This window comes from Cherax quadricarinatus, chromosome 61, assembly GCF_038502225.1.
Source record: "Cherax quadricarinatus isolate ZL_2023a chromosome 61, ASM3850222v1, whole genome shotgun sequence".
Classification (NCBI taxonomy): domain Eukaryota; kingdom Metazoa; phylum Arthropoda; class Malacostraca; order Decapoda; family Parastacidae; genus Cherax; species Cherax quadricarinatus.
The window spans coordinates 4,102,756-4,114,961 of record NC_091352.1 but is presented as its reverse complement, the minus strand read 5'-3'; the positions used below and the strand labels follow the sequence as shown (position 1 = coordinate 4,114,961).

Here is a 12,206-nt window from a genome sequence, read left to right as displayed (position 1 = left end):
AGGTCCAGGAAGCCACCTTGATCTCACACCACACAGACCCAGGTCCAGGAAGCCACCTTGATCTCACACCACAGACCCAGGTCCAGGAAGCCACCTTGGTCTCACACTACAGACCCAGGTCCAGGAAGCCACCTTGGTCTCACAACACAGACCCAGGCTCGATCCAGGGGCAGGTAGAGACACTGGGCATGTTTCCATACGCCTGTTGCTACCAAATTCCACCCACAACAGTCTACTTTTAGCTCAAGATACATGTTTGCTGCTAGATGGCTTGTCCATGCATCTTCCCGGCCGGGGATCGAACCCGGGACCTTGGTTGTGACCCGTAGGCTCTATCACAGAGCCACGAATCATTATCATAAAGGATCACTTAAAGAATGGAGGAGAAAACTGAAATTCAGGTCTTCGTTGTAATTCACTTTATATTGTACAGAAACACAACAATAAATAAATAAATAAATATATATATATATATATATATATATATATATATATATATGGCAACACTGACGACAGTTTAAGTTCAGGTGACACACACTGGTAATTATAATCGAAATATGATCTGCAGTTTATATATGTAGACTGATTTATTGATTGAACACCAGAACATTTACAGGAAAAAACGAGAACATCTCAAGGGAATAACAGAACATATCGAGGCAATAACTAGGCCATTCCAGAAGAAACTTGAACATTTCAGGGAAATAACATGGGGACACGATGCTTACTATTCGTGACAAGAAAGTTACAAATCAGATAGGAACTTTGATGAAACTCTTGACTGCCAGAACAAGGTTCCAGTAACAAGCCATTAGTCTCAAACTTAAGCTTATTCAGGTATACACAGTTACATATAATATACATAGCAGCATATGTGGAGGAACCTAGAATAAAGCAAAAAAAGTCAGTGACTTATTTCCATTGGGGTACTTGAACTTAATACGTTTTTGGTCAAAATCATCTTAGAATCTTCTCCTAGAATCTGCCAAATGCACCTCACGTAAAATGCTATATATAACAGAATACATTTCTATGGTATTCGATATCTGAGCTTCAGTTCTAGCTATAAGCTTAATATCTTCATTATGCATCTCATACCTATCCTGTGGGCGGTAGTCAAAGGATTACAGCGGTACATAATGTGACCAGGGACTGGGCCCCAAAGTTTTGATAGCTGAACAAGTTACATCTTATCTCCCTGATACACCCCGTCAACTAACTACACGAATACCACCTGGTGGTTCACACTTATACTCACTCACCCATTTGACCATAAACAAATATCAATCTCAATCTTAAAATAATGAATCCTAACTAGTCATAAGTTGGCCTGTGATACTCCAATACTGAAACTATGTACTGTGCCAAAACAAAAGCATTCACATTGCTAAACTCACAAACTAGTATTTAGTCACTTAGCCATAATACCAACTTACCTCATAATTTGTAATATTTTAAATTTAAGAATTAATCTAAGTCTGCCCGAAATGCCTAGCCATGCTAGGTGTTCTAGTGGTACACTCTGTAATTATTATTTTACTACATGTAAACCACACAATAACCAAATTCTGTAAACTCAGCATTGTAATCTTATAGAGAATAAACTTTGAATTTGAAAGGTAATGAACTCCAGGTAATGCAAAGATGATTTGCCATTGTATTTCATTCAAAGAAAACCAAGGAGATGACCGAAGGGTAAACTATGATATAACTTCTCGCGCTGAAAAAGTATGATCCAATGTCATTTATGTGCCACCACTAGCGTTTGTCTGCGAGAAAATTGCTATTAGTAAAAACGATAACTGACTTTATTTACAACTGCTGAGTGGCGCGATAGGACACAACAAGGCACGTGAAGACATGAAGGTACGTCAAGACACATGAAGGCACGTCAAGACATGAAGGCACGTCAAGACACATCAAGACAGCATACCAAAACATTTCTGGGGGATGTTTGACTGGGAATACTTATGACACAAAATAGTGGCAAGGATTTGGAGTGCATGGTGGTACAAACACCCGGGGAATGTATGACTGACAACACCAGTATATGACACACTAAGCTTGGTGGTATGAACTTGTGCTGTTGCATGTGATACGAACACTCAGTGTTGTGTGCTGAACACCTGCAGTTCTGACAACATATGTAACATAGTAACCTTGGGAACAGATTTGTTACAGCCCAAGTGTAGATATTTTAAGGAATGGGGAAGAGACATCCATGGGTATGGAGTGAATAACAAAGATGTTAAACTTTAACTTCTCTCGAGACGACAGAAATGGATGGTAGCAGTACCTTAAGGAAATCCAGGAGCCTCAAGAACTCCTGAAACAGTAATAACGCGATGACAAACAAATCACGGAACGGGTGGGGTTTGAAACATGGGTGTCCCGTAGCTTGATTGCTAGAGCACTCAGCTCTCACACTGAGGTCCTGGGGTCGATCCCCGGTACGGGTGGAAACATTAGGACGTGTTTCCTTAAGATACCTGCGGTCCCTCTTCACCTATCACCCCTCAGGGAAGGTTTCCTGATGTTGGTGAGGGGCTCTTGATTTAGGGAATTGAACCTGTGCTCCAGTTCCCCGAATTAAGCCTGAATGCCTTCCACATCCCCCCAGGCGCTGTTAATCTTACGGGTTTAGCGCTTCCCTCTTGATTATAATAATAATAATAATCTTCACCTATCAGTAAAATAGGTACCTGGGTGTTAGTGGACTGGTGTGGGTCGCATCCTGGGACAAAATTGACCTAATTTGCCCGAAAAGCTCTGCATAACAAGGGGTGTGAAAATTTATTATTTGAGCAAATCACCTGCAGGAGGCTTACAGAGCATTACCTGAATTATTACCTGCAAGTAACTTGGGTGAGGTAAGTGAGACTTAAGTCACAGTAGGTCACCGAACTGCAACCCCTCCAATTGCCCACTTCCTCACTACTTTCACAAAAAGCTAGACCTAACATTAAGTTAATAATCATAATAAAACCAGCTACTCTGGTAAAATTACAATTAGGTGTCTTCAAGAAGGCACTGGACAGGCACCCCAAGTCAGTACCTGACCAACCGGGCTGTGGTTCGTACGTCAGCCTGCGTGCGGCCAGCAGAAACAACCTGGTTGAACAGACCCTGATCCACCACGAGGCCTGGTCTCAGACCGAGCCGCGGGGGCGTTGACCCCCAAAAACCCCTCTCCAGGTAAACAGGTGGACTGGATAGTATTAGGCTTGTTTGCTGGTTCCACAAAATATTAATACGATACATATAATCCAATGGTGTTATTAGAAAAGAACTTTGTATTACTACTCACCTTTGAATTGCTGGAAGACAATGTTAATAGATCACACCACAGCACCTATTTAACATCAGGATCCCTGGCCAGCTAGGTGCACTCCCTGGAGTGACGTAATTCTTGCGTTCCCGCAAATTTCCTCCCAATTCTTCAGCAGGAACGTATCAGCAATTTCTAAATTACGAATTGAGGACCGATACACCCCCATTAGGCCTCGGAAAATGCCGAATTCCTGGTGCAAAATTCCGACCAGTGTTCACACTACATCAAACATGGCGTCCCTACTGGCTGTTCTACCCCCCCCCCCCACTCGAAATTTCTCGAAGGGTTCAAACAGCATCATATTTTATTACACAATTATTGTATTATTCATTTATATGTTCTACATTTAGGAAATTATGTAAAAACTTCCATAAAGGGGCTTTCTATATACTAGTACGTCACTGATGTCTGCTAGGCTTGTATACCTTGTACGTTACCCTGTCCGTTTTAACATTCTCCATAAGTTCAAACTCCACCCGTTCCGTGAGTATTTTTAGCCCCTGAAAGATTTATAGAATTAGAATGACAATGGCTGTCGGCTGCCCGAGTGGTATTAAGGTTATATTTCACATATACACCACTAATCAAAAATAATTTAATTCCTAAAATAGGAATTAATGTCAAATTTAAGGACAACGACAACCGTCTACCAATACTTTCTATGGTTGACAGCAAGTTACACACGCTTCAGCAGGATGTTCTAGTTCATCCTTCACTTGATACTAGAATCTTGAAGCGATTTTCTGTATACAGTACATGTGACTGTACCCACCTCTCTCACAGCCACCCACTGGGTGCTCGTGCCCCTTTGTGGGTATATGAATAGACTCACCTATTGGGTACCCCTGTCCCTCTCAGAGTATAAGTACATTCACTTCCCCTACACACTCACCTACTGGGTACCCCTGTCCCTCTCAGAGTATAAGTACATTCACTTCCCCTACACACTCACCTACTGGGTACTCCTGTCCCTCTCAGAGTATAAGTACATTCACTTCCCCTACACACTCACCTACTGGGTACCCCTGCCCCTCTGTGTAACTTGTGAGTGTCGAGGTTATTTTCAATATTTTCCTCCCCTCCTGTGTCTTCCCATTTAAGCCCTGGTTCATATAATTAACAAGGTAGCTGCAGGGGCCTTGGCACTTTTAACATTAACAATTTGGATTTTTAAGCGATACGCGATATTTGAACCGGTGTAATTATGCTGTGTATGTGTGTACTCACCTTTTTGTGGTTGCAGGGGTCGATTCACAGCTCCTGGCCCCGTCTCGTCGCTGGTCGCTACTAGGCCCATTCTCTCCCTGCTCTATGAGCTTCATCATACCTCTTCTTAAAGCTATGTATGGATCCTGCCTCCACTACATCACTCTCCAGATTGTTCCACTTCCTGACAACTCTGACTGAAGAAATGCTTCCTAACATCCCTGTGACTCCTGTGAGTTTTCAACTCCTATTTGTGACCCCTTGTTGCTGTGTCCCATCTCTGCAACATTCTGTCCCTATGTACCTTGTCAATACCTCTCAGTATTTTATATGTCGTTATCATGTCCCCCCCCCTCTATCCATCCTTTTGTGTGTATGTGTGTGAAAACATTCCTGATAGCCTACCATATCGACCAAAGCTCCAGTAATAAAGCACCCAGATATTCTACATATCATTCATCTGAGCCGTGTGTAAATATAACCTCTTCTCCACCAAAATAGAGAATTAAGACAATATCAACCCCTTTTAAAAAATATGGTCGGTGCCGTGGACACTAAAATCCCTAAGTCCAGATAATCGTGTTTACCACGGCCCACCAGCCCGTCATGATGGCCGCCACGCAGGAAGACGACGGACCTGGAGCTGGAGCTTGGCTGATTGGATAGTTATAATTACAGGCGTCACTCTCACAGCAGGTCTCACACAGCTCGTAGTTGATGCCGAAGCCCTTGGGTCGGCAGCTGTCGTAACAGAGGCTGGTACACTCCCTCTTCAACATAATTAGTATCCCGTTCACTTCTGTTCTCTCCACCTGTACAAACACACACATACATTTGTGTTATACCCAAGCTTAGAGCAGGAAGATAAATTTTAATAATAATAATGATAATGATACTAATGTTTGGCAAGACAGATACTGCATGAATGATGGTTAATGTGTTTCATCCTATAATTCACCCAACCTCTGTAGGAGACGTTAAAATTATTATTTTTAGTAGTGGTAGTAGTATATTATTATTATTATTATTATTATATATTTATGTGGTTTATATAATAAAACTTTTCTGTGTAAATTTAAATATTAATCCAGCACTGAAGACGACCCACTGCACAAGCTGGTAGTCACCACTATTACAATATACAGACAATCCACAAATAACCTGCACACAGGAGAATGTAACTTATAACGACATTTCGGTCCGACTTGTACCATTAACTAGTCACAAGTTACCGTCGCCTTAAGTTCCATTTTCTTATGTGCGGTATAATAATAATAATAATAATAATAATAATAATAATAATAATAATAATAATAATAATAATAATAATAATAATAATAATAATAAATTTATTTCTTTTCTGAATTATACAGGAAATGTAGCTTACATGTAATGAAGAATTTAGGCACTAAAGAAAGCCACAAGCATGTGATGGATAGGCTTCAAACCTAGTGAAAGGAAGGTAGGTCCTCACCCTACAGATTGTGTCATTGGGACCACAGTTAACCAGGTAGTTATCGCTGACCCTGTGGTTGTTGTGGCGTCCCAGGCAGGGATGGTCCCACTCGTAATGCCTTTTACGGAAATCGAGTTTACAGGAGTAGCAGATGAGGTTGCCCCCTGGCCTGCACTTGGGTCTCAGACCGTCTTTCTCGGTGTCTGCTACAGCAGGAGCGGGGAGAGGATGTAAAGCTGTCACACCCTGCTGCCCCGCCGTCAGGATGTACTCCGTATGATTCTCCCTCGTCGGTAAAGCCTCCAGCTCCTGGGACTGGCTCAACACTGTCAGTAGGAAGGCAGGTATTAGGTTTGTCAGGAAACAGGATGACAAATGTGTCCTGACGGGTCTCAGTCATATGATGACCCACAGCTAGAGCTGTCAGTGAAAACATTATAGTAACAAAATTTGGCAAAAAAATATGACTAGGAAAATCATTTACAAAGAAAGACATACAGTGTTAATGTGTTGTGTGACATGCCAGTTAAACACCAAGTGTGACACAGTCAATGAGACTGTAAATATGGCTGAGAGTTATCTTGTTATCTCACATAGTATTTATTCTTTTGGAGACTTCGTAAATGCGCTAAAAAATCATTGTAGCCTAGAAGAATAGTAGTCTATAAAAATGATACTGGTGTACTGCTCACTCCAGGGTGTATTGCTCACACCAGGTGTGTTGCTCACACCAGGCGTTGCTCACACCAGGTGTGTTGTTCACACCAGGTGTGTTGTTCACACCAGGTGTGTTGCTCACACCAGGCGTTGCTCACACCAGGTGTTGCTCACACCAGGTATGTGTTCTCACACACACGTCTCACTATCTTTACATCTCCCCAGCTCTCCCTCGCCTCCTTCCCTCGTATATAAACTTTACTGCATATGTAATCGTTTTAGATATGCATTATCTTTTGTGTTCCTGTTGGCACCCTCCCTTCTCTACCCCACTTTGCAACCTCCCCTCTTTGCCTCACTTGGCACCCTCCCCTCATCATCTCTGCAGAAGTCATTCTGTGCAAGAGGTGGGGGGGGGGGGTATCCTGTGAGGCACTGAACTGCATTTAAAGGTTCGAACTAGTGGATGTTCCTTGTCAAGAAAGATCCTTGGTGCTGGTGTAGGGATCTTGAACAGAGAAAGGAAGGCACCCTTCCCTGCACCGCATCAAACCTGATTACTTGCCATATGAGACTCGCCCTCCCATCCCATCACGACTGACACCGTCCCATCCCACCATGGCTGACACCCTCCCATCCCACCATGACTGACACCCTCCCATCCCATCATGACTGACACCGTCCCATCCCACCATGGCTGACACCCTCCCATCCCACCATGACTGACACCCTCCCATCCCATCTTGACACCCTTCCATCCCACCATGACTGACACCCTCCCATCCCACCATGACTGACACCCTCCCATCCCATCTTGACACCCTTCCATCCCACCATGACTGACACCCTCCCATCCCACCATGACTGACACCCTCCCATCCCATCTTGACACTCACCCTTCCATCCCACCAAGACTGACACCCTCCTATCCCACCATGACACTCACCCTCCCATCCCACCATGACACTCACCCTCCCATCCAACCATGACACTCCGTCCCATCCCACCATGACACTCACCCCCCCATCCACCATGACACTCACCCTCCCATCCCACCATGACACTCACCCTCCCATCCCACCATGACACTCACCCTCCCATCCCACCATGACACTCTCCCATCCCACCATGACACCCTCCCATCCCACCATGACACTCACCCTCCCATCCCACCATGACACTCACCCTCCCATCCCACCAGGACACTCCGTCCCATCCCACCATGACACTCACCCTCCCATCCCACCATGACACCCTCCCATCCCACCCCGACACTCACCCTCCCATCCCACCATGACACTCACCCTCCCATCCCACCATGACACTCACCCTCCCATCCCACCATGACACTCACCCTCCCATCCCACCATGACACTCACCCTCCCATCCCACCATGACACTCACCCTCCCATCCCACCATGACACTCACCCTCCCGCACTAAGTACAGTACAGCAATTTACACACTGATAATTACTCTTCTTATCTTTCTCGTCTACGTTATATTTACAGCATTATTGCGAAGTGTTTCTGCATGTCCTTTCTCATGTGTCCTACGTGTCTATTATGATTATTACAAAATAATCTTCTTCTGACATTAATTTCCACAGTTTATAATAAGTGTTTCACACACACACACACACACACACACACACACACACACACACACACACATATTGGAGTATGCGGCACCAGTTTGGAACCCACACCTAGCCAAGCACGTAAAGAAACTAGAGAAAGTGCAAAGGTTTGCAACAAGACTAGTCCCAGAGCTAAGAGGTATGTCCTACGAGGAGAGGTTAAGGGAAATCAACCTGACGACACTGGAGGACAGGAGAGATAGGGGGGACATGATAACGACATACAAAATACTGAGAGGAATTGACAAGGTGGACAAAAACAGGATGTTCCAGAGATTGGACACAGTAACAAGGGGACACAGTTGGAAGCTAAAGACACAGATGAATCACAGGGATGTTAGGAAGTATTTCTTCAGCCACAGAGTAGTCAGTAAGTGGAATAGTTTGGGAAGCGATGTAGTGGAGGCAGGATCCATACATAGCTTTAAGCAGAGGTACGATAAAGCTCACGGCTCAGGGAGAGTGACCTAGTAGCGATCAGTGAAGAGGCGGGGCCAGGAGCTCGGACTCGACCCCCGCAACCTCAACTAGGTGAGTACAACTAGGTGAGTACACACACACGCACACACACACACACACACACACACACACATACACACACAAACACGTCATCCTTCTGTACATATTTTGCAGCTCATTTATGTTCATTCTGTAATATGGAGACCAGTACTGTGCAGCATAATCTAAATTAAACCTTACCGAAGATACATAAATCTAAAGAATATCCTTAGAACTTTTATTATTTACACTTTTTGATATAGTCAAGAAAAGTATTAGCTTTATTGTCAACACTTTTATAATGTTGTCTTGGCTTTACATTTCTGTTAACCAGAACTCCTAAATTATCACATTCAGTTTCATTATAATCATGGTATACAACACACACAAACAGATGAGTAAGCCACATGCGCAAGTTAGTATCTCTATTTCGGAAACGTTTTGCCTAGTCAATAGGCTTCTTTCAATCCATCAGCCTTGATAAAGTAGTTCTGAGGTGACATACTTTTCGGTACTATAGCTCTTTTCTTTTTTCTAGGATTCGAACCATATATTTATCTACATCTGTCACTTCTCTGACCACAACATCAACCCATCCAGGTCACCCCGTAACCTAGTGTCATCAGGAATGATCTGATGACTTATTTTAATGTTATCGGCATATTGACCTATGTCGCTATGCATTCCTCTCATCAGTGTCGTCTAAGTAAACTGTGAACAACAAAGATCCCAACAGTGATTCCTATGACACAACTTAAAACTGCTTTCCTTTCTGATTTTTCACCATTAATGCACACTAGTCTGTCAGCTATGCCTCGACCCACGAGATAATTGCCCTACCTATATAATGTACCGCTACTTTCCTATGTGAATTTCTACCAAAGAACTCACTAACGTCCATATACACAATATCGTGGGAACGGTTAGTAAATTAGTATGGCATGAACACTCCTTTGGAAAAAAAAATCGTGTTGAGATACATTGATCAAATTATATCTTTCAATGTGGCTTCGAATTGCATCCACTATTGTTGATTTCATCAACTTTCCCACAATTGAGGTTAAGCTAACTGGTCTATAATTTGAAGCTAAGGGCCTCTCCCTCACTTTATTAATGGTTTCCGGGAAGGGGGGGTTGTAAATGCTCCAGCTGTCCCGTCTAAGATGGCCAGGCAAGTCAATCTGTCCCTGTTCACCTAGCAAGCAAGCAAGCAAGTACATGGGTGTTAGTCGACTGATGCGGGTCGCATCCTGGGGAACAAGATTGAAGGACTCCAATGAAAATAAGACAATCCTCGATGACGCACCGAGGTGGCTAACCCTCCGGGATTAAAAATCACAACTAAATCTTACTGTTATATTTACTGTACACAGTCCGACACAAACATCGCAGAAGCAAAAAGGGTCAGCAAGCGAACATCTGGAAATGTATCTCCAAATTGTGTCTGTGTGTTGCAAGCAAATAACAGGATATTTACTTGATCAAGCCATGAGCGCAACGTTGATGCAATTATACTAAAATCTTCCATTGTTTCCTGTCTTAGTCTTGTACTGGTAGGCACCACAGCATAGGAGATTGTCCTCTTTCTCAACTAACAAGACACCACAAGAGACCTACAGCGGACTCACCTAGTGACGAGGTCATGAAGCTGGTGAGAATTAGAGGCAGTATTATGGCCGCCATCTTCCTCATATATGTTGTTTGCTACATCAAACGATATCGTTCATTTATTGCTTAGTTGAGTTTGGTGGTAATGTGAGCACAGGTACTACTTAGCGTGTATGGCAACCAACAGACGGAGAACTGAGCCTGTAGCTGCTGCTACTGACCCACGGGCTCACCGATGACCTGTTAAAATAGAGAGATACATGGAAATAAATGGTATAAAATACCGACACAATGGAAAAGTAAACACATAAGTAGTATAATGTGATCCTTTAGTGACAACGTTTCGCCCACACAGTGGATTTTATGAAGTCACAAACAGATCTTGACTTAATAAAGTAGTGTGGGCGAAACGTTGTCAACAGAGGATCACATTATACTGCTTATGTGTTTACTTTTCCAGGGAGATGCATATTAATATATTAATACTTCTAGGAATGCAATAGTAACTCCAGTCCCGTGTATGGAACACTGGCACATATTGTCCGTGTTTCTGCAGTGTGTGGCGGTAAATTGTACCTGCTGAGGGGGGAGAGGTTATTCCATAAAACAAAAATATTTATGTTAATTTTCGGTTACCATTCTTCATAACAAGAGGTTGTGGCACTGAGTCTGTTCGTCCTCTCCAGGTATATGATGTTTCTCATATCAGGTGAAACGTCGCACTTCTAACAGTCCTTCACACTGTTGTACCACAGTCCTATTAACCAAGATCTTGTGTAACAGAGTATAAAAGTGACGTTTGTCCTCCTCTTTCCTCTTTATACATTGAAGACTGTAACTGCCACAGATACACAACTGTTGCCTTCAGGATTAAACACAAAGATTTCTAATGGTGTTTTAAACACATATAATGCACACAGAGTGGTCAGGATGTTGCATTTCTGAGGGTCATAAGAACTGTGTTGTCAGTGCACTTATGGCAAGACAGCCATTGAATGAATGATGGTAAATGAGTTTCTTTTTTTCTGTCACACTACCTCCTTAAGAAACAGCCAGGATATTAAGTAAAAAAAATAATGCACAAGAACAGCTAGTCTTTGTTTCAGGACGTTTTCCTGTGCTTATTTTCCTGACAACTTTTATTTTCCTTCCTTGACTTACCAATATGTCCCTTTATTTATGTTTTGTTTTTTCTTACTGAAGATTTATTTGGTGTATATACAAGTTTTGAGGTAGTGTGTATTTCACTGTTTTGTAGCACAGTACGAGCATATATTCTTGTTGTCTTAGCAATATACTAAAGGGATGTTCATTATAGTTGACGTACTACATCAGTGTTGACGCTACATCAGTGATGAAGTTCGTAGAAGCACTAGCGAGTGTTGTAGGCGAGGCCCGAGTCCCTCCCACCACAGTACTTGTTGTTACACTGATCTCTCACACCTTGTTGCTCCCTTCTCTCCCCTCACCTTCCCTCCCTCTCTTCTCTCACCTCCCCTCCCTCCTCCTCGTCCTCTTGTCTTCTCCCTCCTAGTAAGTAAATTTATTCAGGTATACACAAATACAGTTACATATATTATCATAGCAGCATGTGTGTAGAGAACCAGGATAACCCAAAAAAGTCAGTGACTTATTTCCATTGGGGTCCTGCCGTGTAATCACAATCATTCACCTAATTCTAACATTACTCGGTTTACTAACCTTGTATTGTATATTCCAGTTCATCTTTTAGGACAAAACGATAATGTACTCAGAGATATTTTTATTTTGGTTCGTATTTTGGAACACAAGACGGGGAAAGTGTGATGGCGT

The 12,206-nt window shown here is 42.9% G+C and overlaps 1 protein-coding gene across 1 annotated transcript; it reads right to left on the bottom strand.

Annotated features, from left to right (window-relative positions):
- Positions 1 to 502: 502 nt before the first annotated feature.
- Positions 503 to 11,874, bottom strand: LOC128699461 (uncharacterized). The gene is made up of 4 exons (XM_053792227.2): positions 11,722 to 11,874; positions 10,415 to 10,634; positions 6,012 to 6,319; positions 503 to 5,349 (listed from the first exon to the last, which is right to left on the bottom strand). Exons 2-4 carry the CDS (start codon positions 10,476 to 10,478, stop codon positions 5,101 to 5,103), a joined length of 621 nt encoding a protein of 206 aa, XP_053648202.1. The 5' UTR covers positions 10,479 to 10,634; positions 11,722 to 11,874; the 3' UTR covers positions 503 to 5,100.
- Positions 11,875 to 12,206: the final 332 nt, after the last annotated feature.

Coding starts and splice junctions, on each gene's coding strand:
- LOC128699461 (XM_053792227.2), bottom strand. CDS start 10,478: ATGAGGAAGATGGCGGCCATAATACTGCCTCTAATTCTCACCAGCTTC. Junction 6,320..10,414: donor CTTCATGACCTCGTCACTAG/GTGAGTCCGCTG, acceptor TCCTACTGACAG/TGTTGAGCCAGTCCCAGGAG. Junction 5,350..6,011: donor CCAATGACACAATCTGTAGG/GTGAGGACCTAC, acceptor GTGTTTGTACAG/GTGGAGAGAACAGAAGTGAA.